Here is a 23283-nt window from a genome sequence, read left to right as displayed (position 1 = left end):
GGGGCTACCTCTAAGAGCGGAATCCCCGGCCAGAGCGTTGGCAACTCTCTGGATGGGGATTCCACTCCTGGAGGAGTGAATGGCAGAGCAGGGAGTGGATAGTTTCATGCTCTGCCATGATATTCAATTGTATCTGCATCCTCAGGACGCAGATACAATTGAATAAGTCAGTTGCTGGGACACGTCTGGGACAGTAATTTGCCGGGGCTGTCTCTGTAAATTTGGGACTGTTGGCAACTATGCATCAATGTGAATTGTAAATCTGAAGCGCTACATGTCAGACGTAGTGACCTATGACAAGGCATCAATTAAAGTGAAGAGACCAGTGACCAAGTCACTCTTCCATTCGTTCTATTCGAGTTCATGCGAACTACTCGGATAATTTGACAATCGACAAACGTGGTAACATGAGCTTTGCCAATATAGACTAAAAACATTGGTATTATACACAGATTGGTATTGTTAATTACAGAATATGGGATTGCAACCTGAGGCTCTCCGGCAGTTGTGAAACTAGAACTCCCTGCATGCCCTGACAACCTATGGCTGTCAGAGCATGCTGGGAATTGTAGTTTCACAACAGCAGTCCACAGGAGTAGCTGGATCATAAAGACATTTAGCTCCCATTTTATTATTCTACTGTGGTTTATGATCCCTTGCAGGCCTCGATTCATTTACCCCCCTCCCTCAGCCCCTGTGTCCTTGTTAGGAAGCAAACATGGTGCCCCCTGGTCCACCCCCTCCCTTTACCCGCTGGTCTATTGGTTAATGATAAACTAGAGAGTATCCCTGCTGGGATTGCAGTGTGAAGAGAAGGCGCTCATGTAACAGTGACCCCCCCCCTCCAACCTCCTTCTTAGGCTGTACTGTAAGAAGTAGCGTGGGTGTCTGAAGGTAAGACTGGCACCAAATCAAGCCCCCATGTTAATTCTGCCATCTTACATTTATTCATTGTCATGCTCAACTTTTTTAGAAACTATTGTTTTTAGAGCAAACGTTCCCCAATAGCCTGACCCTCCAAGTAAAATACTGGATTAGATTAGTCCCTATCGCTCAAATCAAGCGGTACCCCTTTTACCACTTTCTTGAATTATGCCAATCATCTTTGAATTTCATGTGCCAGCACGCCAAACATCGCCTCTGGTAATGGCACATTGTGACATTGGTGTTGGTATTTTTAGGGGGCAGTAGCTGCAACCTATTTGTGTCTAGGATTGGTAGGCTAGAATTCTTCACCTGGTACTGATGGGCCTATGGGTAATGTGACTTTCTATTATAGGGGCATTGTGTCTGTCTTTACTATGGTGGCAATATGGCCGTCTCTATTATGGAAATACTATGAACTGTGACAGTATATTATAGGGCACTGTAGCAGTCTTCCCTACATTATTCTTAAGATCGGAAAGGGTCCTAGCGGTCGTGTCCCTGTCCCCACCCCAGCCGCTATCAGCTGTTATCGTTGGGGGAAGCAGGAGGTGGGTGAAGCATTATATGGTGGCAAATAAAGTAAAGGGGCGAGCCATATAATGGCAGGTCCGCCAGAGCAAGAACCACTGCTTGTATTAATCCCATGCTCCATCTCATAGAAAGGGGGAGCACTCTGAGGCCACCTTCACGTTGCGTTAATCGCCTTCCGTTGAAGATATAAGTTGGGAGGACTCCTGATGTATACCTCCGACAGTGGGTTGCAACGCATACCACTGCATATGCATACAGTGGGATACATTTCACAAACAGCCCCTACCCCTCGCAGAGCGACTGGAGACAACGGCCCTGGGAAAACTCCTGACATTACTGTCCATATATGGACAGTGGTGTCAGCAGCTCCATCAGGGCCGGATTCCCCCGTGCAGAGGGCGGCAGTGCTTTCGGCGGCCCTGCGCAGGAAGCCTTAGTGCCATAACTGTCCATATACGTACAGTTACGTCACTAGATCTTCCACCATGTATACGTTTAATGTATACCTGTGACTTATGCCATACAGTGGTATCCGTCACCCATAGGCTCGCAGTATGTGTTTTTTGCAGGATCGATCACGATAGAATTGCCTAGTCTACTACGCTATTCCAACCTTAAAAAAAAAGGTATACTGACACATACCAGTCCGACAGAAGTCCAAAGAGACACTTTTTTAACCCCAATCGGGCTAATGGAGCCCTTTGAAAACGTTTCTCGTGTACACCGGGAACTTTCCTGACAGAGTGTGGATGAGATTTGTTCATAGACGATTTTCTGATACCGTAATATGCTGCGAAATTTTCGCACAGGAAATCAGAAAGGTTTATTTTGATCACAAAATAATTACTAGTATAGACGTTTACCATCTCATGTTATTGTGGCCACTAGATGTCACTATATTGATCTTTATTTCCATTACACTGTTACTTTAAATGTACAGAACAAGCTATATGGCAGGTTTTATTCATCAGTAGATTACCCACATACTATCTGCTTATTTCCTGTTCTGCACTTGCCGGAAAGAAAGGAGATGGCACCTTGGACACATCTCACAGCTGTGGTCGTAGATCATTCTGACAGGCCCTTAAATATTCACGTCAGGTTTGACAATGTTTTACTTTTAGTTGCTGCTAGTTATTATACAGGGATTTTATATTTTATATAAGTTCAATTAGCTAAAGCCAAAAAGTGCAGTCCATGAGCTGAGATCTCAGGGCGGACGTGTGTTATGAATACCCATGCAGCCCAACATATTGATCTCTTGTGTATACAGATTTCAATTTAAGCAGTGGGCCTATAGACTCTGCTGTATGGGAAAATAAATACAGCTCAACCCTATAGCTGCAGTCAAGAGTATACTTATCATAGAGGCAGACCAGGCAGCTGCTATGGGGCCCATGGAGAAATGGGGCTTCATCTCAGGTTAGCCATTTGTGATTTCCAGTGTGTAATGTGTGAACCAGCTCTGAAGTGGGTGCCCATTGTGATGTTTGCTTTGGTGCCCACTCTATTATACGCCTCTGGTAGCTCCCGAGATATCAGCTCAGTGATCAATATGGGACTTTTTGGTGACAACCCCACCTTTTTGGAGTGACTTTGATCACATTTTAATTCCGAAGTGAAGCAGAACAGTTTACAGTCTTGTCTTATCTGTCTCAATTTAAAGTAAATCTCCACCTTTCAGCATTATGTTATTTTTAGGTCCAAACTTTTGTGCTGATTAATTCCATGATATATCTTTATATTAATCGGAGTTCCATTTCTATGGCACAGAGCTTCAAATCCGCTGCTGTTGCCTGCATCTGCCACCAGGGGGAGCTTAGGAGCTTGCTGCTTTATTATTGAGTTCTATGTATAAACAGTATGCAGTAAGCTCCTGAGCTCCCCCTAGTGGTGACTACAGGCAGGAAGAAAGTTATCATTCAATTCTAGGTCTATGCAGGGAATTTGGAGCTCAGTATTAGAAAATTGGATCTCTGGAGCTATAAAAATTGTCATTGTTTCATACCTGCTCCCCATAATCCCTTTATATACTCCACGAATACTTTGGTCACTTTCAAAGGTGACACACCAGAAACTAATGGCGCCCGTCGGACCCCCTTTGACTTATAATGGGGTCTGTGGTGTTCCGTTATGGTGTCCGTCAGTGTTGCTGGAAATAATAGTGATGGATTCTCCAACGCAAATGTAAACAGAGCATTAAAAGTGATCAATACACAATTCCTGCTCATTAACTCTAAGGCTACATGCACACTTTGTGTATTTTGCTGTGGAAGATACGCACCAAAACCGCAGCAATACGCAGGAAGTTCGCAGGGAAACACCGCACCTAATCGTGCCTTTTTCGGTGCGGTTTTTAAGTTTTGATGCATTTTACGGCGTGTTTTAATGCTGCGGGTTTTGGTACGATTTTCTTCAGTACTAGGCAAATATAATTCGCAAGCAGAAACGCAAGAAAAATTGACATGGTGAGGATTTTAAAATCCGCACCGCAGGTCAATTTACGTGCGGAAAAATACAGCAGCGTGTACATGAGATTTCCTGGAATCGCATTGCCTATGCTGTTACTGTATTACGCTGCGGTATTGCCGCATGCAAATAAGCGTGGCAAAACCGCACGTAATACACATCGTGTGCATTGAACCTTAAATGGGATGCAGCGAAAAAACCCAATATGACCGCTACATGTGAATACATCCTTAGGGGGTCACCTCTCTTAATTGATAAATTGCTGTATAGGGCTGGAATCACATGTGTCGTTTTTGATACAGTTTTTTTTTTATTCAAAAGGAATGGGAAGAATAAAGGAATAAAGGACATATTTTTCCTTCTTGTTGAATCCGCTCCTGGCGTTGGATCAAAAAACTGCATGTGTGATTCCAGCCTAGGAGAGATCATAGTCCTGACGGAGTCCTACTTGTCACGTATGTTCAGTTACTTACTTGTTATGTGACTAGCTAAAAAAAAATCAAAAGACAAGTAGAATGAGGACTACTCTCCGCCTGGGACTACTGCCAACAGAATTGGTGGTCCCCTTTAAATGTGCTTCTCCTATGGCCACCCTTATGATATAATCAACCACTGAGGGCATGTAGTGGGTCAGAGCAGACATGTCGCCCACTTCATATGATTTCTTGCATAGGATGTTAGGAGATGTATCCAGCTACATTATCGTTCAACAGTCCCTGTTTTTGCATCATCAGGACTATGCTGGTTTCTTCCCTGAGAAGATGTTCTACCAGAGTGCCCAGTGCGATGGTGCGGGCGGGTGGCGCTGTGACCCACAAACGGTTGTATAGTCAAAGTAAGTCCTAAAAATCTTAGCTTATTTCAGCTTCTTGAAAGTGACAACCATCATGGCCGCTGTGACAGCCCCTCCCACAATTCTCTGCTTCCCAGATGACGAGCATTATGCACTGATACGGGCGTGGGGCATGTACAGGTGTATAACATGGAAGATTTGACATTTAGGGATCCGGGAAAGATGGGTTTACAACATATTAGGTGTCATCCGGCTTTTCCAGAAACAGATAAAAACATTTTTAGAATTTTTTAAAAACTTGAGAGAAGGGAATGAACCTATATCCCCTGTCTAGGCTCCGCATTCAAAATACATCCATGTGTGGAAGAGGCGCTGGAGGAGGGGCAGCCGGTTGTGGCTCTGGAGAGCACAATTATTACCCACGGGATGCCCTATCCACAAAATATCAGGTGAGGACATGTACCCTGTATTAATTCTTCTGTATACTCCGTGAAACGGTTTGGACACGGGGTATAAAGCTCTAGCGTATATGAAATATCGTTCATCCAGATTCGGTGCATACCTGTGGTGAGCGACCTTAAAGGCCATGTCCACCTTTCCAACCAACTTTTTTATTGTTGCTATGCATTTAAAATAAAAAATAATTCTGTATATGCAGACGTATGTGTCTCCATGGTTACAGACTACAAACAAAACCTGTGTAGTCGTATCCTGCAGTCATATGATAGGTTTTGTTCAGATGACAAATTTTTCTGTCAGAAAAATCCCTCACTGATCTGAGAATCTTTCAATGGGTCTAATCTGCACCTGGCACAGTTTTTGCTCAGCGGATGTGCGGAAACTGCGTCAAGCAGTGACGGATCACTCCTTTTTTTGCGTGACGCTGTTTCAATACTGAGCACAAAAAATTCTGCCCTGTATAAACAATTGGGTGGTTTCCCTTTAAAATCCATGGGACACCATTCGTAAGCCGTTGTCACGCATATTTTATGCATGAAAATCCGTCATGTGAACATGGCCTTACTCTGCCAGCTCTGGCACGGAATACATGACTGCTGGACCAGGCTACAGAGGGCTTGCTGGTAGTATGTAACCATGGAGACGCATAGTTCTGCATAGGAACTGTATACACAATCGTCATCCCTTCCCCTTTTATTTTTATTTGTCAGGATTTTTCTGTAGATGTAGAATCGCGATGGTCAACCAAAAAATGATATACAGTTTATGTGGATTTTACTTGACACTTACCTATCATTTGCATGACTGTCAGCATGGCCAGGAAAGTGGAGGAGATCGTTCGGGCCAATGGGTCAGTACCAGCCACCGTTGGCATCATAAAGGGCAAAGTACATATTGGCCTCTGTGAAGAAGAAATCAAGTTCCTGGCGACCAGCAAAGACTGTGTGAAGGTTTCGAGGAGAGATCTGCCCTATGTGCTCAGCCGGGTTTGTCATTAATGTCAGATAATTATCTTAAGTGTAATCATTTTATAATAATATAATACGCTGTTAATAATATGTGTATAATAGGTGAACTCTGACATTACAATGCACAGACAAGACAGAGAAGAGTGGTGCGACATAGGCGCCGCTCATCTCCTCTGGCAGACTTCTGACAGTAGTTCCTCCTACTGAGCCGACCTCTGAAGTTATATTATACTATATATAGTATATAGGGAGACCTGAGTATAGTATATAGGGAGAGGAGATGAGGCCCGCAGCACAGAGGAAACAAGGAGGAGGCATTTGTTGGGACTGTGGCTGGCAATGTGGGTGTATTGTGGCTGGCAGTGGCAGGCACTAGGCAGGCATTGTGATTGGCACTATAAAAGGCGGTAGGTACACTGTGACTGGCACTGTAATAAACACCTCAGCTTGTCTTGAAGAAGAAGCGGTTCAGCGATTGACATGAGGTTCCTATTCTTCTTCAAAAAGAGGTGCAGTAGCAGCTGAGATGTGTATTATAATAAATAACCAGGTTACAACCAAAATAGCTGCCATTACTACTCCTATCGTAGTTGCCACCCAGCTTTTCCAGACTCCTGAATGGTAATTCTGCGCATTTATAAAGGACTGGGGATGTCCCATTCCCTAACTAGACATATTTAAAGAGTACTGCGGTATCAGCAAATCTTTTAATGAAAAGATCTGCATTTTTCCAATATACTTTCTATATTAATTATTTGCGGTTTTCAAGATCTCTGCTTGCTGTCGTTGAATAAGATCCTTCATTATTTACCTCCATTGGAAATCATGTATCCATATGGAAATGCTTTATTCACACGAACGAGGGGAAACTCGGACATGAAAAAGCAGTTTTTCACGTCCGAGTTGCACCCGTTCGGAACCAGTTATCACGGATCCATCATAGATTTGAGTCTATGGAGGGATACGTGAAAACTGAAGAAAATAGGACATGTCCTATTTTTTAACGAACCCATTGAAATACATGCATCCGTGTGAACAAATCCTAAGACCAAATTTGACATCTTTTATATATGAGGCCGTACAGTGCTATGATTTCTGCTTCTTCCAGGGCCTCTCTGGAGGCAGCACCGTTTCAGGGACCATGGTTGCGGCACATCACGCTGGGATCCCCATCTTTGTAACGGGGGGAATTGGTGGAGTACATCGCAATGGAGAAAACAGTAACTTGTTTCTTTCTTTTATAGCGTGGTAGAACTATCTGTAGTATTTATCTATGAAATGCATTTAAAGGGCAACTCCACCTTTTCCTCTTTGGCTTTAGCTATGGATGTCAGTGCGGATCTCACCGAACTTGGAAGAACACCCGTAGCGGTAATTTCAGCTGGGGTAAAATCCATCCTGGACATCGGCCGGACCCTGGAGTATCTAGTGAGGAATTATGTATTTTTACCAGGCTTTATGGGCCACAAGTATAACATGCAGGGACTTTTGGCCCGTAGCAACCAATCAGAGTTTAGCTTTTATTCTGTATACTGCACTGGAGACATGAAAGGTGGACTCTGATTTGTTGCTGTGGACAACAAGGCCATATTCCTCTGAGACCGGGTCCATACATGTATTTTACCCCTTTTTATGCACACAAGGGTCTTCTAAGAACAGTCCCGATTTTTGTGGAAAAGTCCTGTGAACCAGACCTGTAAAGAGGTGGGGTTATGCTAATTATATTCGACATGGACTTCCCGGATATTTTGGGGGCGTTCCCTGGCTGATCGGGGGTGGTGCTTAAAAAAGCTAATTGTTTCATTCTGCCCCTAGTGGCCAACTATGGATCCAGAGTTACTGATGAGTACAGAGCCATTTATTCCGGCTTGCATACAGCTGGTTTGGGCTCATTAGCCTTCATCAGTGCAAGATATGGAAGCCATGGCTCTAAGGAAGTAGGGTTTGGGAGGTCCTAAGGGCTACCTACCTTGGATTAGGACCCCCAAATCCCTATTTCCATATCTCCCCCCTCTGTAATGTAATAACAGGAGACACAAGGCGTCTGCGTTTCCACATTTGGAGATTCAAGCAACTTCCCGGCTTTCTTCACACCACGCAGTGACTTCAAGGCTCCGTATCATGTCCGTAATGAGGAGGAGGCGGCACAACTTATTGGTAAGATGGTTATATTTCCCTCCTTCCTTCATACTTTCTCCCCACCGGGCGCTACAATTTTTTGCTAGGCGTCCCCAACCCACCCTTCCCCCTTTTCTAGTCTTAAAAATGAAATGTAGAGGGTTGTCAGATGGTTGGTGGATCCTTCCGGAAACATGGTACCCGATCCTTCCATTGATGTGCACTTCTAGCCTCTATGGAGGTGGGCGGGATGAGCGTCTGCTAGCTTTTACTGGCGCTGCTTATCATAAGAGAAATGTTAGACCCAACTATGAAAATCAAACATGGTGGAGTGAATTCCCACCCAATAGCACTGTGTGGTTGTGTGTTGGGGGGATATAGACTAAGGTGTCCATTTCACCATACCCATTGGTCACCTATATTATGTCATATCCTTCTCCGGCAGCCAGTTCTCTGGACCTTAAACTGGACAGTGGTGTCCTAATCTCTGTCCCTATTCCTTCTGAGTATGCGGCATCTGGCCAGATGATAGAAGAAGCCATTCAACAAGCATTGGAGGAGGCCAGGTAATGGGTACAAACAGGGCCGTAACATTTCCTGGAAGATTTCAGCTCTGAAGCTATCAGAATTGTAAATGCAGCTCTGATGTATAATAAATATTGGTGTATAAAATACTTTTGGATTCGGATATAAACAATATAAAATATGTGTATATATATATATATATATGTATACACACACACACACAGTCGAGCAACATTATTATGACCCCCTCCTACTTTCGACGTCGGCGGTGTTTGCGGGTGGCGGCGTTTCTCAGTGTAGTTTGTGACCTGTTCGCGTGCTGTTGTGGTGAAAGTGTATCGTGAGTGGACAAATGGCACCATTGGGAATACCGGAAGTGGAAACTGCGGAGCACCGCGTGCTATTGGTGTGAGAGGTGAACGTCGGTAACGAAGGTGCGCGAGGGCTGAACGCCACACTACAGTGTAGCTGCTCAGCGTGAAAATCAACCAGGGGGCTACCAGACGTGTCTAAGACAACAGTTCCGCGAACCCGACTGTGTATGGGGCTCCGAAGCCGACGGATGGTCACTGCTCCCATGTAACAAAGGTGCACCGGAAAAACGGCTTCAATTTGCGTAACAGTATCGGATTTGGACCATCGATGGTCAAGGGTCATCTTCTCAGATGAATCACGTTTTCTGCTTCATGGAACGGATGGACGTTGGCGTGTCGGGCGAGAAACATCAGAGAACAGACACCCGGCAACCATTGCTGGAGGAAGACGAGCCGGTGGCGGCAGCGTTATTGTCTGGGGAATTTTTTCATGGCATTCTCTGGGCCACTCATCCATGTGGAAGGCTCTGAAGCAATTTGGGTGTGAATCCATCATTGCGATCACCTCCACCCATACATGCTGATTGTCTTCCCCGGGGCAGATGGAATCTTCCAGCAAGACAATGCGACATGTCACACGGCTAGAAATGTCCGGCAGTGGTTGGAAGAGCCCGACCAAGACTTCCAAATACTTCCCTGGCCCCTAATTCACCGGACTGGAACCCAATTGATCTTCTGTGGGACCTCGACCGTCTTGTTCACTCTATGGATCCTCCCCCCACGCACCCTCCAGCAAATATGGGACACATTGCCGTCAGCACGGCGCCAGATACCGGAGACAACCGACCACCACCTTATTGAGTCACTCCCCGCCCGTCTACTGCTGTCCGTGCTGCACACGGCGGTTACTCTGGATATTAGCTGCTCCTCATAATAATGTCACTCCACTGTGTGTGTATATATATATATGCTCAGTCTTCTGTTCCTGGTCTTGTGAGATTCCAGGCTTCCGAATTTCTGGACAATTGGATGTCAGATTTACCGTTTTTTTCTTTTTAGTTTTTCTCCAGTTTTCTAAAGTTTATATATTTTCAATATTAGGATGCAAGGCATTCTGGGAAAAGAGGTGACCCCATTCATCTTGCGCAGAGTAAATGAGATAACGAAAGGGAAATCCCTAGATTCTAGTATCCTTAACTAATTGGACTCATTTTTAAAAAAAAAACAATAAATTAATAATTTTCTGACTAGATATTTCACAGATTCGAGCAGATCAGTCTGCCACACGTCATTATGGCTACATGTTTATTATCTGTCCTTCTTCCATACTTAAAGGGGTTATCTACGGTACTTTGGACTTTCCCTATTTGCTAGAAACTTCCACCCCCCCAAAAAAAAACTTCTTACAGGGTGTCTACCGGCTAAGAGATCCGGCAATCACATCTAATCTGCTGAGGAACCCGGCAACAAGTGTACTATTTCCCTGCAGCGCCACCGCAGGTGAAATGATGCATTACATGGTTCCCATTGAAAATCACGTATTTCACGGATGTGCACCGCTGGGTCCTATAGAGAGAGCTGCTCTTTGTAGCTGCTCTCTGCTCCAGCAAATTGACTGAGGTCTAAGGCAGGGACCCCCCTATCTATAAACTTAGAAACAATATAATGGTACAGGAACAATCCATCCCGTTCAATTCATTTTCTTCTGTCATTTGGTGAGGGTCAGACAATCCTATGAGACCAACCCCAGATATTTAGCTTTAACAGACAAGGTGTGAAGTTCTCTTTAAACATATTTCCTTAATGGTCATCAAGATATTGCTCTCATCAAGAATAATGCCAAGGTTGGAAGTCGCATCGCAGTAGCCCTAAGCGAGATCCGAAAACCTCCGGGAGGCCGAGGAAAAGAATTACATCATTGCAAGAGACCGGAGGACAAGACGTCTGACTCCAGGCCGGTGAGATAATTGTATCACAGTTGCTCCCAGGGATGGACCATACTCCATCCCATATCTATCTATCTATCTATCTATCTATCTATCTATCTATCTATCTATCTATCTATCTATCTATCTATCTATCTATCTATCTATCTATCTATCTATCTATCTATCTATCTCATATCTATCTATCTATCTATCTATCTATCTATCTATCTATCTATCTATCTATCTATCTATCTATCTATCTATCTATCTATCTATCTATCTATCTATCTATCTATCTATCTATCTATCTATCTTATTTGTCATCATATACCTAACGTCTAAGATCTTCACTTATTTCTAGGTTGTAATTGGAGGCATCAATGTTGACTTCATTGCAAAAGCTTCTCAGGACACGATGGAGGTTTGTGAATATACATTTATATTTTACAGAGAAACTGAGAAATTCTTGCATCGGCCTATGAAATACGGTGACAGTACATACTGACAAAACAAACTTTACAGTGGATTGCCTAGACTAGATACAACTCTCAGCTGTGAGAAGTATAAGTTCTGTACAGGTTTTCAGACCCGAAATTTAAACAAGCATGTTTCTATTCACTGACAGCAAGTAGAGCTCTTGAAAATGCTGACGAATTCAACCACAAATTATATTAGAACGTTTCAGACATGTTCGTTACTCAATTTTGCGAAACCTCTTTACGAACAGCAATTGTCCAACTGCACTTACTTTAGCGTACCCAAAGGGGCCGAGCAAGAACTTCTCATTATTTTTACCTCCAATAATAGATATTGGGAGCAGCAATTTCATGATATTTTATTATTAGTGTATCCCACTTCAATTAAATACGGTCTGATCCCAGAATAGGATCTAAAGCCGGCCGTTTAACAATTCTGGAGTTTCAAGCGTTTATCCTTTAAATTGCTAAATTTTTATTCTAAATTTGTGCTGCTTAATATCTTTATACAGGTCGAAGCTCACTCTTTCTGATACAGAGCTCCAAATCCCCTGCATAGACATGAAATGAAATGCTCAAATTCTTGCTACCTGCAGCCACCACTAGAGGGAGCTTAATATTGAGTTCAGTGTGTAGATGTATGCAGTAAGCTCTTAAGCTCCCCTTAGTGGTGACTGCAGGTAGATATAATTTTATTATGACTATGCAGAAGATTTGGAGCTTTGTATCAGAATATCAGAGCACTGTCCGCTATAAATATATATTGAGAAATTAATCAACACAGAATGTTGGACCTCAAATCCACCTGGATTCCCTTTAAATCCCCCTTAAGGACTAGCGTTGGGAATCCCCCTATATTACCCTGCAGTATGTTTCCAATTATAGAATCCCGAAACATGAAGAATCGGGTGTGGAGTGATGAACAAGTGAAGATTCAAGAAATAACTTGCTGTCAATAAATAAACTTTATTTCCGTTTCACTCGACTGCTCTGAATAAGAAATTCCCATAAAAAATTTCCCATAAAGTTTTACATAAAAATAGGAGGTTTATTAAAATGATGAGAAACCTAAACGAGAAGCTCTCGAAATTTTATTTATAATGTTCAGATCTCAAGTTACTCGTGTTTTTCTATTCTGTGCAATGTGACGTCAGCAGAAAGTTTCCCCCTGGCACCGCTGCTGGCCTCGAAATGGGACATTCCGATAAATCATATGGCATCGGGGGATGTTGGAAGCTTGTGGTTAAAGGGGCACTAATCCTAAAATCTATCTTATCTCCCTTAGGCCTTGTGCACATGGCCGTGCCCGTAATCACGGCCTGCGATCGCGGGCACAGCTGGCCGCCGATGGCCGCAGACCACGGCCCGTTAAAAGCAAAATAACGGACATGTCCTACCTTTCGCGGTACACTTCTACGGGAAGGTGTCCGCGGTCAATAGAAGGGAATGTGTCTGTAATTGTGGACCGCGATTACGGACGATTTTTACGGTCGTGTGCATGGGGCCTTAGCTGCGCTGTGTAATGCTATTTATTGTTCCCTGTTATCAGCCGACTGTAGTGTTGACTGACAGCAAGTCCATGAAAACCCATGATGACGACTTTATCTCACAAATCTCCAGTTCTGATGCTGTTGTGTCGCTTACCCTTGCAGTTTGGAGGACAGACGAACCCTGGTAAAGTCCACCAGTCTTTTGGAGGTGTGGGCAGGAACCTGGCAGGTAAGACGGGGCATAGATATAATATATATATGAAAAGTATAGGGAATATTGCACCTTGGCATGCACAGGCTTACTACGTACTGTTTTATTATTGAGTTCAATGTATAAACTGTATGAAGCTCCTGAGCTCCCTCTAGTGGTGGCTGCAGGTAGTCAGAATCTCATTATTTAATTATATCACTGCAGGGGATTTGGAGCTCTGCATCAGAAAAACAGAGCACCGAAGGTTATAAATGAATCAGCGCAGAAATGTAGACTTATATAGATGAAAAACACAAAATGCTGATCAAGGGTAGACATGCACTTTGACCCCTTGACACACGAGGATGTGCCCGAACGTTGCAAGTCGCAGTCAATAGAGACTGTGGCATCTAAGCCGTTAGAAAGAGGGGGGCAGCCCCCTCGACAGCCCATCGCCCCCCCCACGACACGATTACGGGGTGCCGATGTTTGTCATGGCAGCATGGGGGGCCTTATGAAGGTCTGTCTTCTTTCTTCTCCGGGAAAAACGACAATACGCCGCAATACATAAGTATTGCGGTGTATTGTACCAGCGATCTGACGATTGCTGGTTCAAATCCCCTGGGGGGACTAATAAAAGGTGTCAAAAATAGTTAAATAAAAGGGTAAAAAAAAAAAATTCAAAAAAACTTTTTTTCCCATTTTTCCTCACAAAGTAATGTAAAAAAAAAAAAAAAAAATTGGTATGACCGCGTTCTTAAAATTTCAAACTATTACAATATAACATTATTTAACTCACACGGTGAACGTCGTCCAAATTATAATTAAAACCCCCAGAACCACTGTGTTTGGTCACCTTAGCCCTAACATTTTGTAATAAAAAGTGATAAAAAGAACCAAAAAATTTACCAGTAAAAACCGCAGCTCGTCCCGCAAAAAATAAGCTTTCACATCGACAAAAAAAGTTATGGCTTTCAGAATTTGGCGACAAAACCACATTTCTGTTTAACAAATAGTGACCCGCACAATAAAGTTAAGTTGACGTTTTTAACGCGCGGTGAAATTCCTAAAATCGAAACCCCCCAAAAAATTGAGTAATTACCGTTTTTCCCAATTTCGCCCCACAAAGAAACTTTTTCCAGTTTTCCAGTACATTGTATGGTACTAATAAAAACGACAACTCCTCCCGCAAAAAATAAACCCTCATACCACTCCCATGATGGAAAAATAAAAAAGTTATGAAAAAAATGTGTTATGAAAAAAAGGCAAAATGGCTGTGGCGCCAAGGGGTTAAATAAAAACTTGGCATAGCGCAGACTGGTACATATTTGGTTGTCTTCTCAATCTCAAGATTTTACAAATCCTTTTATTTTAGGACATTTGGCAGCGTCTCTAATATTGGTACGTTCTGTTCGTCTTCAGATTGTATGAGTCGTCTCGGTGTCCGGCCCCTCTTTATCTCGGCTGTAGGACAAGATGACCTCTCTGATTCCGTCTTCCAGTTCTGCTCGCACATGGTGAGTCCATCTCACAGCCAGGTAGGAAACTAATCTATTACAAGGAATTACTAATATTATCTCTCTATAGGTTTCATTATTCTCCATGAAATAACAATTCTGTCACTTTGTTTTTCCTTAGAACTTTGTGTCATGTCGTTCCTCTGTAATTCCTCCTGGAAATGTTTGAATAAATTGACAACTGGTTATAACCATTTCCCTTGTCAATAGGGTGTGTCCCTACTTACTATGTTAGCACTTGCCACGATCTGTGGGTATGTGGACACACTAGGCTGCATCTCTGTAGCGGAGTAGCAGCCGGCCAAGCAACAGTGTACCAAGTCTATACAAAGTCCAAGCACAAGGGTACCTGTAATAGTCCAGACAGTAGGCTAGGCTCAGATGGTAGTTTGACGGCAGGTGATGCAAAACGTGGCAGGAGGTACCAGGCATAGCAGACGGCACAACAAACCTCCAACACTAGAGAGGGCACAGGAACAAATACAGTACAGGATACAGGTAGTAGGGCACAGGAACACAGGGAATAGGGTACCACTAAGGAACCATTTGCAAAACTAACAGAGGAATACAAACAACGCTCAGGCAAGGAGTGAAGGGGCAGGGCCCTTTTTATAGTCCAAGGTGATCTAGGAATAATTAGTTAATTCTTAACATGGTTGCACGCTGGCCCTTTAAGGCCGGGAATGAGCTCGTGCGCGCACCTTAGTGGTCAATGCAGGAAAGGACAGCCGCATGTACTGGCATCTTCTGGGAGGAAGACATCGGCAGGATGAAAGGGGTCTGCGGTCTGCAACCGTGGCCGTTACAGCACTAATTGGAAGGTGTCAATGTGTGTAGGGAACCGCCCTATTGACCAGTGTAATTATAACACCCAGATTATTATTTTTTTCCAGGAGGAATAACAGAGGAACTCACAATGCATACAAAGATGAGTTAATTTGCAAATACTTTGCGGTTTTTTTTTGTAGCAATTTTGAGTTATTTCGTGTCAGCTTTTATGTTCATATACAAAGCTGATATAAAAAATGATGTTAGTTGCCCATGGAAACAGACTGAGGGTTTGCTCCACCCTGTTGACAGACGTGACCTAACAGCTTAGCTCTATCTGGAAGTTTATTTCGAGATTGTGGCTACTAGAAATATACTTGTTTTGCAGGATATGAGAGGGGTGGTACATGTTAAGGGTCACAATACGGCCACATACTGCGCAGTCATCTCTGGCAGTGGAGAACTCAGCCTTGGGCTTGGAGACATGGAAATTCACCAGCAAATAACAGAGAAACACGTAAGAATTTGTGGCTTTCGCATTTTATAAGACGTGTGTGTGTGTGTGTGTGTGTGTGTGTGTGTGTGTGTGTGTGTGTGTGTGTGTGTATATATATATTTATAGTCTTCTTCTGGTAACATTCATTTTATCTCCCCCTCCTTCTCCCTCCTCCTGAGCTTAGACCATGTGAACAGATATAGAAAAAGGGGTGGAGCTTAGGCTGCATTGTCTCTGACCGAGAGGTGGCAAAGCCCTGCCCCTTCTGTTCTTGACAAAATGAAACCACGCCCCTTCGGTTAAGCCACACCCCTTTCTAACACATCAGCCACCACATGGAGAAAATTTGTCTGTGAAAAGTCCCCGCTTCTGTGGCAGATTTCTACAAGACTGTATGATTTAGCCGCTTATCGACGCACCCACTGACTGACAAAAAGTTAAGTGTTTGCTTTGTGCTTCAATTTTTTTTTAGATTTAGTTTTCCTTTAACTCAAACAGCTATTATTTTAGGCAGGTCTAATATCTTCATAGTGAAAGCCATAGATGGACTGACCACTTGGGCTTTCGGACACTACCTGTGGGCCCAGAGCCATAGGAGGCCCATAGCCTGACACCCAGACTGTACACTAAATAAGGTTAAACAACCAACCCTCGACTTCATCCCCAACATAAAAGTGTATCATCTCTCGGGTGATAAGAGGCCCATTGCCCTTTTTGCCCCGAGGCCCAGTATTTTAGACTAACCTTGTAATGGTGATACCTACCTGACGTAACGTTCAGTGATCTCCCAGGGCATCACTGTCAAATGTTATGTTAAGCAGATTAAACTTTATCCGTCAGATTTGTAAAGATTAAACAGAATTTGGGTTGAGCGGAATATAAATAGTTACGGACTCTCAATAATAGTCTCGTTGCTAAGAAGATTTCGCTAAATCCTCCCATGACAAGGTGATGCTGAGGGTTATTGTTACGCACAACATGGAAAGAGTGAGGAGAGGGATCGTGGGAGGTCAGGAGATCGGCTGAGATGAAAACAGAGCTTAATGGTATTATAGAGAGTATAATGGTGTCAACACCCTGTCTGTATCCTGGAAAACACTGCCCCCGGGGGAATTGTAGGTTAAAACATAACCTTTAATACTTGATATCAGATAAATCAAGTCGGAAACCCCCGTTCTATGGATGGGATTGGGGATATAGCGTTGGGACCCCCCAGTAATCCAACACTTATCACCTACCCTCTGGATAAGTGCTTAGTTCTTTTAGTGGGACAACCCTAAACCCCTCTAACTTATTTTATATTACTTTTTTTAAATCGGCTTAATAATGCTGGATGAGATGGAGAATAATGTATATTGAACTGCTGCCAGGGGGCTGTTAGATAGTTGCCTACTTTTAAGAATCAGGGAGATGTCAAGCTCCACCCATAAATAATGGCCACACCCTCACTCCAGCAGCCAGAGTGCCCCCATTAACATCACTATATATTAACAGCACCATAATAGTGCCCTCTCTCCCAGGGCGCCATAGCGGCTGCATAGTCCGCTTCTATGGTATGTACACCCGGGGTCTCGCTACCATATTCCAGACATGTTTCAGGCAAAATTCAGAAAAAGAGATTTGTCCGCGATCGCCTGTACCTGAGGGTCTCAATCATCAAAATGCAGGCTGCTGTTTACAGTGCTCTGTAGTCTGTACGTGAGATATCATAAAATAGGGTTCGCTCATTTCTCCATAACCCGATCAGCCAAGACTTATATTGTATATCATTATATTACGTATATCTGAGGAGTAGAAAAACATCCCTCCAAAAGTAAGATAGATGGTGCAGGAGAGCTGTGTACATTCTGGGTATCTTTCTGTAATACTTTTACCCTCCACCAGGTGTCTCAGTTTGCAGACCATCTCTGCAGGGCTCGACTACTGTGCATAGACGGGAATGTACCTGTACCAACCATTCAGTATGTATGTGAAATGGCCCGTCAGAACTCTGTGCCAGGTCAGTGTGCCAAGGTAACAGATATTATTGCGCACATTCCAGTTCTGAAATGGTGCAGGCAAAAACTTGCTGCAAATAGTCAACTACTGGTTCCACCCTGGAAGTGTTTATTACATTTACCAGTCTTTAATATATCGGATATGAGATTCTAAGGACACATCCCATAAAAAGTTCTGCAGCTTCCTAACATACATTGTGTTTAAATTCCTCACATTTTTAAAGATCTCCGTTTGCTGTCATTAGATGAAAATATCCTTGTTTCCACACAGAGACGGAAAACCTGTACAGATCTAATACGTCTCACAGCTGAGAGTTTGCTACAGTAGTATTCATTCTGGACAATCCCCTAGACACATCCACAGCACAAATCTCTCTCCTGTCTTGGAAATTTGTTACAGTGTATCAGTGCAGGTAAAAATGTATCAGGCTGTTTAGATCTCAGGATTGCCCAGACTGGATATAACTATAGCAAACCCACAAGACAAGTATTTGGTATGTGCTGTAGAGGTTTTCAGCAAATAAACAACAATGTTCCTTTTCACTGACAGCAAGCGGAGATCTAAAAAATGGCAGAAAATTGCAGAACTGTTCATTATATGTTGATTAAGCTTTATTTACATAAATCCTTTAGAGGGTAGCGACTTCCAGCCTACAGAATAGGTTCAGGTAATGTGCTGATGTACTCAGTCACTAGAAAGTGACCCTGAAAGTCCAGATAGCATTGTTTTGGAACCCCAAGTGTCACGTTACTCAAGGTGTATAGGTGTATAGGACCACAAAGTTTTACCCTCCAGTTTAGCTGATTATGTCTATAATACTGTAATATGAAGGTGACTCTAACAATGTCAGGTTCCCTTTAAACTGTTTGAGTTTCTTAAAGGGATTATCTGCTTTGGACAATCCCTTTTAGTTAGAAGGGTCCCCTGATAATAAGCTGATCACAGAGTGTCCTGCTGCTAGGACCTCCAGTGATCAGCTGTAATCTGTGGGAGAATCAGGCAGCAAGTGTTCAATTTCCCTGCAGTGCCCCCATGGGAGAAATGAGGCATTACACAATTCTCATTAATATCAATGGGCTGTTGATGTAATGTACAGACATACCAGGTCCTCCAACACGAGAGATGCTCTTTATAGCCCCTTTCGTCTCTGGCTAATAGATGAGGGTCCTGAACAGGGGTATTTTAAAATGAGTTTTCTAAACCAGTCACAAGTTTTAAAGGAACAGTATTTTCTTTTGCAGTTTGTTATGAACCCACAGACATAGACAAAGCCGCTAAACCCTTCATCTCAAACAGCTGGACGGCTCTGACCTACATCTCCCCAAACCTACAAGAGCTTCTCTCCATCAACAGGACCTTGGGATATGTAGAGGACATTGGTAAGTTACACCACGATGAGGGACTGACAACAGAAGTCATGAGTCCGGGGACAAGGGATTCTGTTGCGGAGTTTCTCATTCTATTCAGTGAATTGTGTAATTCCTAACATACTAAAGGAGCATTCCCATATAAGTGTTTTATGAAAAATCAATAATCCTACTACTCTGATAAATGGGGATCCCAGATCCCGAAAATAGTCTGGTTTTAGTTGAGACCCCCTCCTATTTATTCTGTCCTATTGACATGTGTATTTGAAATATTCCTAATCAGTTCATATATAGTGAACTCTGCTTTATATAATCATTAAAAGCAATTCCAATCCGATATAAAAACTCTCCTAGGGGGCGGTATTATAGTAGTTATTTCTCTGGAGGAATCCGTGTGACCATGTATTAAACTTGTAATACCACAATTCTCCTGCAGTGGCCGCTGCAGGAGAAATGTGTAGCTGTCTCCCAGCAATAAGAGATAATCAACCTATGGCAATCACCTGATCGCCAGCAGGTCTTCATTTAAAGAAGGGATTGTCCATATTAATCAACTTTCAATGGACCCCTGTATGACAGTCCTCATGAGCAGTGTCATGGCTTCCAGTATTGGTAGTCACCAATAGACTTCACACGAGAGACCACATGAAGTATCTGTAGATTTACATCCACAGTCATAACACAGATGGATCACGTCGTGCTCTAAAGGACAATGAAACACATTTTCCATACGTCTAATGTTGACCTTTTAGATGATTGACAGGCACAAAGTTAAATTCTCAAGGTCTCTCATCACATCTTCATCAATGTAAACAAGTGTAGTAACGTTCATGAGGGTGGTAGTCCTCCCCCGACACCCGCTGTCACGTATGACTCTTGTTTCCATGACACGTGTCTCCTTCCCAAGATGTTCCGTGTAAATTAGAAGACAGAATTGATACGGCCATCAAGCTCTCGCTGCCGCTCCTGGAGAACATACGCTGCATCATTGTCACTATGGGTGCCCACGGCGTCCTCTTGTGTGGCCACAGGCGTGACGGAACTTTAACCCTTCGTGCTAAAGACAAGGTATAGAATATCCACGTCAATTGACAAGTATTGATTATATGGCCTGAGTAAGCTGACTTATTTCTTTGGTATCCTTTGAATCATTGTGTCATGCTCCGCCCCCTCAGACCCTGTATTAGGTTGCATCAGTTTTGCATGGAGTGTTCTTTTAAGTTGGCCTGTATTACGTTACAGCCTGTGATGATAACTGGCGTGTCCCAGATCATGTATCTAATTTAGATGTCAGAAATACAAACCCCATACATATTGTTATATCATGTTTTTCATAAATCAGAAGAACATTTGAATATATAAAACTTTGTAATATATCTTTATAAGGAGAAGTGACATCTTCCTCATGTTCCTGCAGTCTTTTTTCCCTTTTCCTTGACTGCAGGTTCTCTGTAAATGTTCAGAAACCTCCTCAGTCACCAAAAAATCCATCTAGTGTAAAATAGTAAATGGAAGAAATGAGGAGGGGGATGCAGCTGCAGATTCTCTTTCTCTCTGTGTCTATAAGACTGTATGCTGTGAGGTGGGAGGGGTTTAAGGAGACCTCTGATTGGCTCAGGGTTAGATATATACATTATAATGACGCAGTTTAGTTCCCTCCTCTTCTGTGTTAGGTATCCAGGGATGATATGTGCGCTGTACATTATCCAGCTGCTCCCATTCCACCAGAGGACATCATCAATGTATCTGGCGCAGGAGACAGGTCTGTAACACTAAGCTATCCTTTCAGATACACGGTGCTCCCTTCTTTCTCCCATAATCCATTTGAAACACTGAATGTACAAAATAAAAATGCAAAAATACTCAAAACTGTGAGAAATATATAAAGAATTCTTCCATATGTGTCCCAGGAGATCAGACATTTCCCTCCCCTTCCTCCTTACAAACCTCTGTCTGGCTGTAAGGCAACTGACTGCAGCAGGAGCCCTTGCCCACCTTCTCTTTTTACAATAAGAGGCCAATAACGCTAAGCCTTGCCATTTTGACTAAGCTCCTTTCAAAGTTTATTGTAATGTTACCCTCTGCCAATAAATGTGCAGTAAGTTCATTGACATCCTAATAAATTGATCCCTGAGAGAATCCCTGTGTCATGCTCCGCCCCCTCAGTCCATGCACCAGCTTAACACAGTGTATCAGTTTTGCCTGGAGTGTTCCTTTAACGTTTCCTATGGCTTTAGGATTTCCAAAACCAGAGCATATGAAGGAATGTTTCGGCTCTATGATGGTATCAACAAGCAGGTAACGCTTCTTCTTGTTTCCTCACAGCTTCATGGCCGGTCTCCTTACAGGGGTACTAGCCGAATATAACACAGACACCTGTGTAAGAATAGGTCTCCAGGCCGCTCGTCTCTCCCTCCAGACCCGTGGACCCATCTCTCCGCTCATTTCACCCATCAGCGTCAGTGCGCAGCAAGTGTTGGAGGAGAAGTGGCCGCCCCCCCGAGTGTGGAGCATCTCACCATCTAATGGGAAGACGTTCCTCAGGACCAGACACTAGAAGAGTTGATTGTCCTCAAACCACTGATGCCAACCGGAATTATGAGGAATAATAAATACAGAAAAGATCTGCAGCTTCTATTATACGTTTCAATTTGACGCCATTTTCAAGATCTCTGTTTGTGGTCAGTGAATGGGAACACTCTGCAGACCTGATACTACACACAGCTGAGCGTTTGCTACAATTGAATCCAGTCCAGACAATCCTCTGTGAGCTAAAGAGTCTGGACTCCAGACTGATACATTTTGCCTGCACTGATACACTGTAACAAACTATCAGGGTTGAAGAGAGATTTGTGCTGGTGATGTATATAGCTCACAGAGGATTGTCTAAACTGTATACATAGATGGAAAGCCCTCCGCTCTGAGAACTATTAGTTCTGTACAGGTCTGCATTCTGTTTCTACTCACTGACAGCAAGCATAAATCTTAAAAATATGCGAAATTGAAATACACAAAGTGCTGCTCTATTCCCTTTGAACATACGGAGTTAGTTTCATAGTAAACAAATGGATTGTCCTAGGATTTGCACAAGCAGCTGTTGTATTAGACTTGGCTGCTTTTTTCCCAGAAAGAAATAGCACCACTCTTGTCTATGGGCTGTGCCCGCACCATTTATATGAATATTGTAATGCCAGACACAGCCTGTGGACAAGAGTGGCGCTGTTTCTGGGGGGTGGTTCACATTTTTCGAATCTCATACAACCTCTTACAACTCAGGACATTCACTGTCATCACTTGTCCACCAGGTGGTGCCACAGCTATTTCTTGGTCATTTACATGGTTCGCACCTGCTGATCTATATTTCTGATGACTGGTCATTTTCCTGAACATTGTGAAATACATTTCTTTTACATTTTCTATGAAATTTCCACATGTTTAATTGTTATAATAATTTAAAGAAAGTAAATCTATATAGTTTATCCGCTGTACAGTAGAGCTGAAGATTTGTTGCTTTGTGTCATTTCTCACTACGAGAGAGAGAGAGAGAATTCCTCACGTACAGACATATGACCCCTTATTCAGAAAATCTGCTGAAGAATTAGGCGCGCTTTAAGAGATCTATACAAACATGGCCGGCATTATTGGTTTTCACCCCGAATCACTTACCTGTGAAGTCCATGACAGCTCCGGGACCCGCACCGATCTACAGAACATGGTTCACCCGACCCCCGTCCTGACTGGTGAAGCGGCCGTAGCGTCTAGATGGAGAATAAGAAGGAGAGGTGGCTGCGCGGCTCCCTCCATTGCGAGTTACGACTGTTTCCGTATGTGCGTGGCGACTTCTCCATTCATTCTCTGTCTGGATGCGACCACTCCACCAGGCTGGATCGAGATCGGTGCGAGTCCCAGAGCTGGTATCTGCATCTATCACACATTTATTGCATATCCC

General features: G+C 43.3%; 1 protein-coding gene across 4 annotated transcripts; it reads left to right on the top strand.

Moving 5' to 3' along the window:
* Positions 1 to 805: 805 nt before the first annotated feature.
* Positions 806 to 22813, top strand: LOC142748716 (uncharacterized). Of its 4 annotated transcripts, none has more exons than XM_075855904.1 (19): positions 806 to 894; positions 4662 to 4762; positions 5055 to 5169; positions 5991 to 6165; positions 7256 to 7367; positions 7469 to 7575; positions 8178 to 8304; positions 8711 to 8831; positions 10206 to 10291; positions 10920 to 11062; positions 11394 to 11453; positions 13161 to 13227; positions 14611 to 14705; positions 15862 to 15990; positions 17854 to 17968; positions 19209 to 19346; positions 20242 to 20402; positions 21008 to 21096; positions 21660 to 22813. In XM_075855904.1, exons 2-19 carry the CDS (start codon positions 4666 to 4668, stop codon positions 21889 to 21891), a joined length of 2169 nt encoding a protein of 722 aa, XP_075712019.1. In that variant the 5' UTR covers positions 806 to 894; positions 4662 to 4665; the 3' UTR covers positions 21892 to 22813. The 4 variants fall into 4 exon arrangements, with proteins under 4 accessions (XP_075712019.1, XP_075712017.1, XP_075712020.1 ...); XM_075855902.1 differs by having other exon boundaries at positions 14611 to 14726; XM_075855903.1 differs by lacking the exon at positions 806 to 894 and adding an exon at positions 4302 to 4382 and having other exon boundaries at positions 14611 to 14726.
* The last annotated feature ends 470 nt before the right edge of the window (positions 22814 to 23283 follow it).

Source organism: Rhinoderma darwinii, chromosome 3, assembly GCF_050947455.1.
Source record: "Rhinoderma darwinii isolate aRhiDar2 chromosome 3, aRhiDar2.hap1, whole genome shotgun sequence".
Lineage (NCBI taxonomy): Eukaryota > Metazoa > Chordata > Amphibia > Anura > Rhinodermatidae > Rhinoderma > Rhinoderma darwinii.
Note: the sequence above shows the minus strand (reverse complement) of the source record. Positions and strands in the feature narration are given on the sequence as shown.

What these genes read in the sequence shown, in the direction of transcription:
- LOC142748716 (XM_075855902.1), top strand. Translation starts at nt 4,666, where the DNA reads ATGCTGGTTTCTTCCCTGAGAAGATGTTCTACCAGAGTGCCCAGTGCG. An exon ending in CCCTATCCACAAAATATCAG is followed by an intron (nt 5,170 to 5,990) that starts GTGAGGACATGT and finishes CATGACTGTCAG; the next exon opens with CATGGCCAGGAAAGTGGAGG. An exon ending in GCCGGACCCTGGAGTATCTA is followed by an intron (nt 7,576 to 8,177) that starts GTGAGGAATTAT and finishes ATGTAATAACAG; the next exon opens with GAGACACAAGGCGTCTGCGT.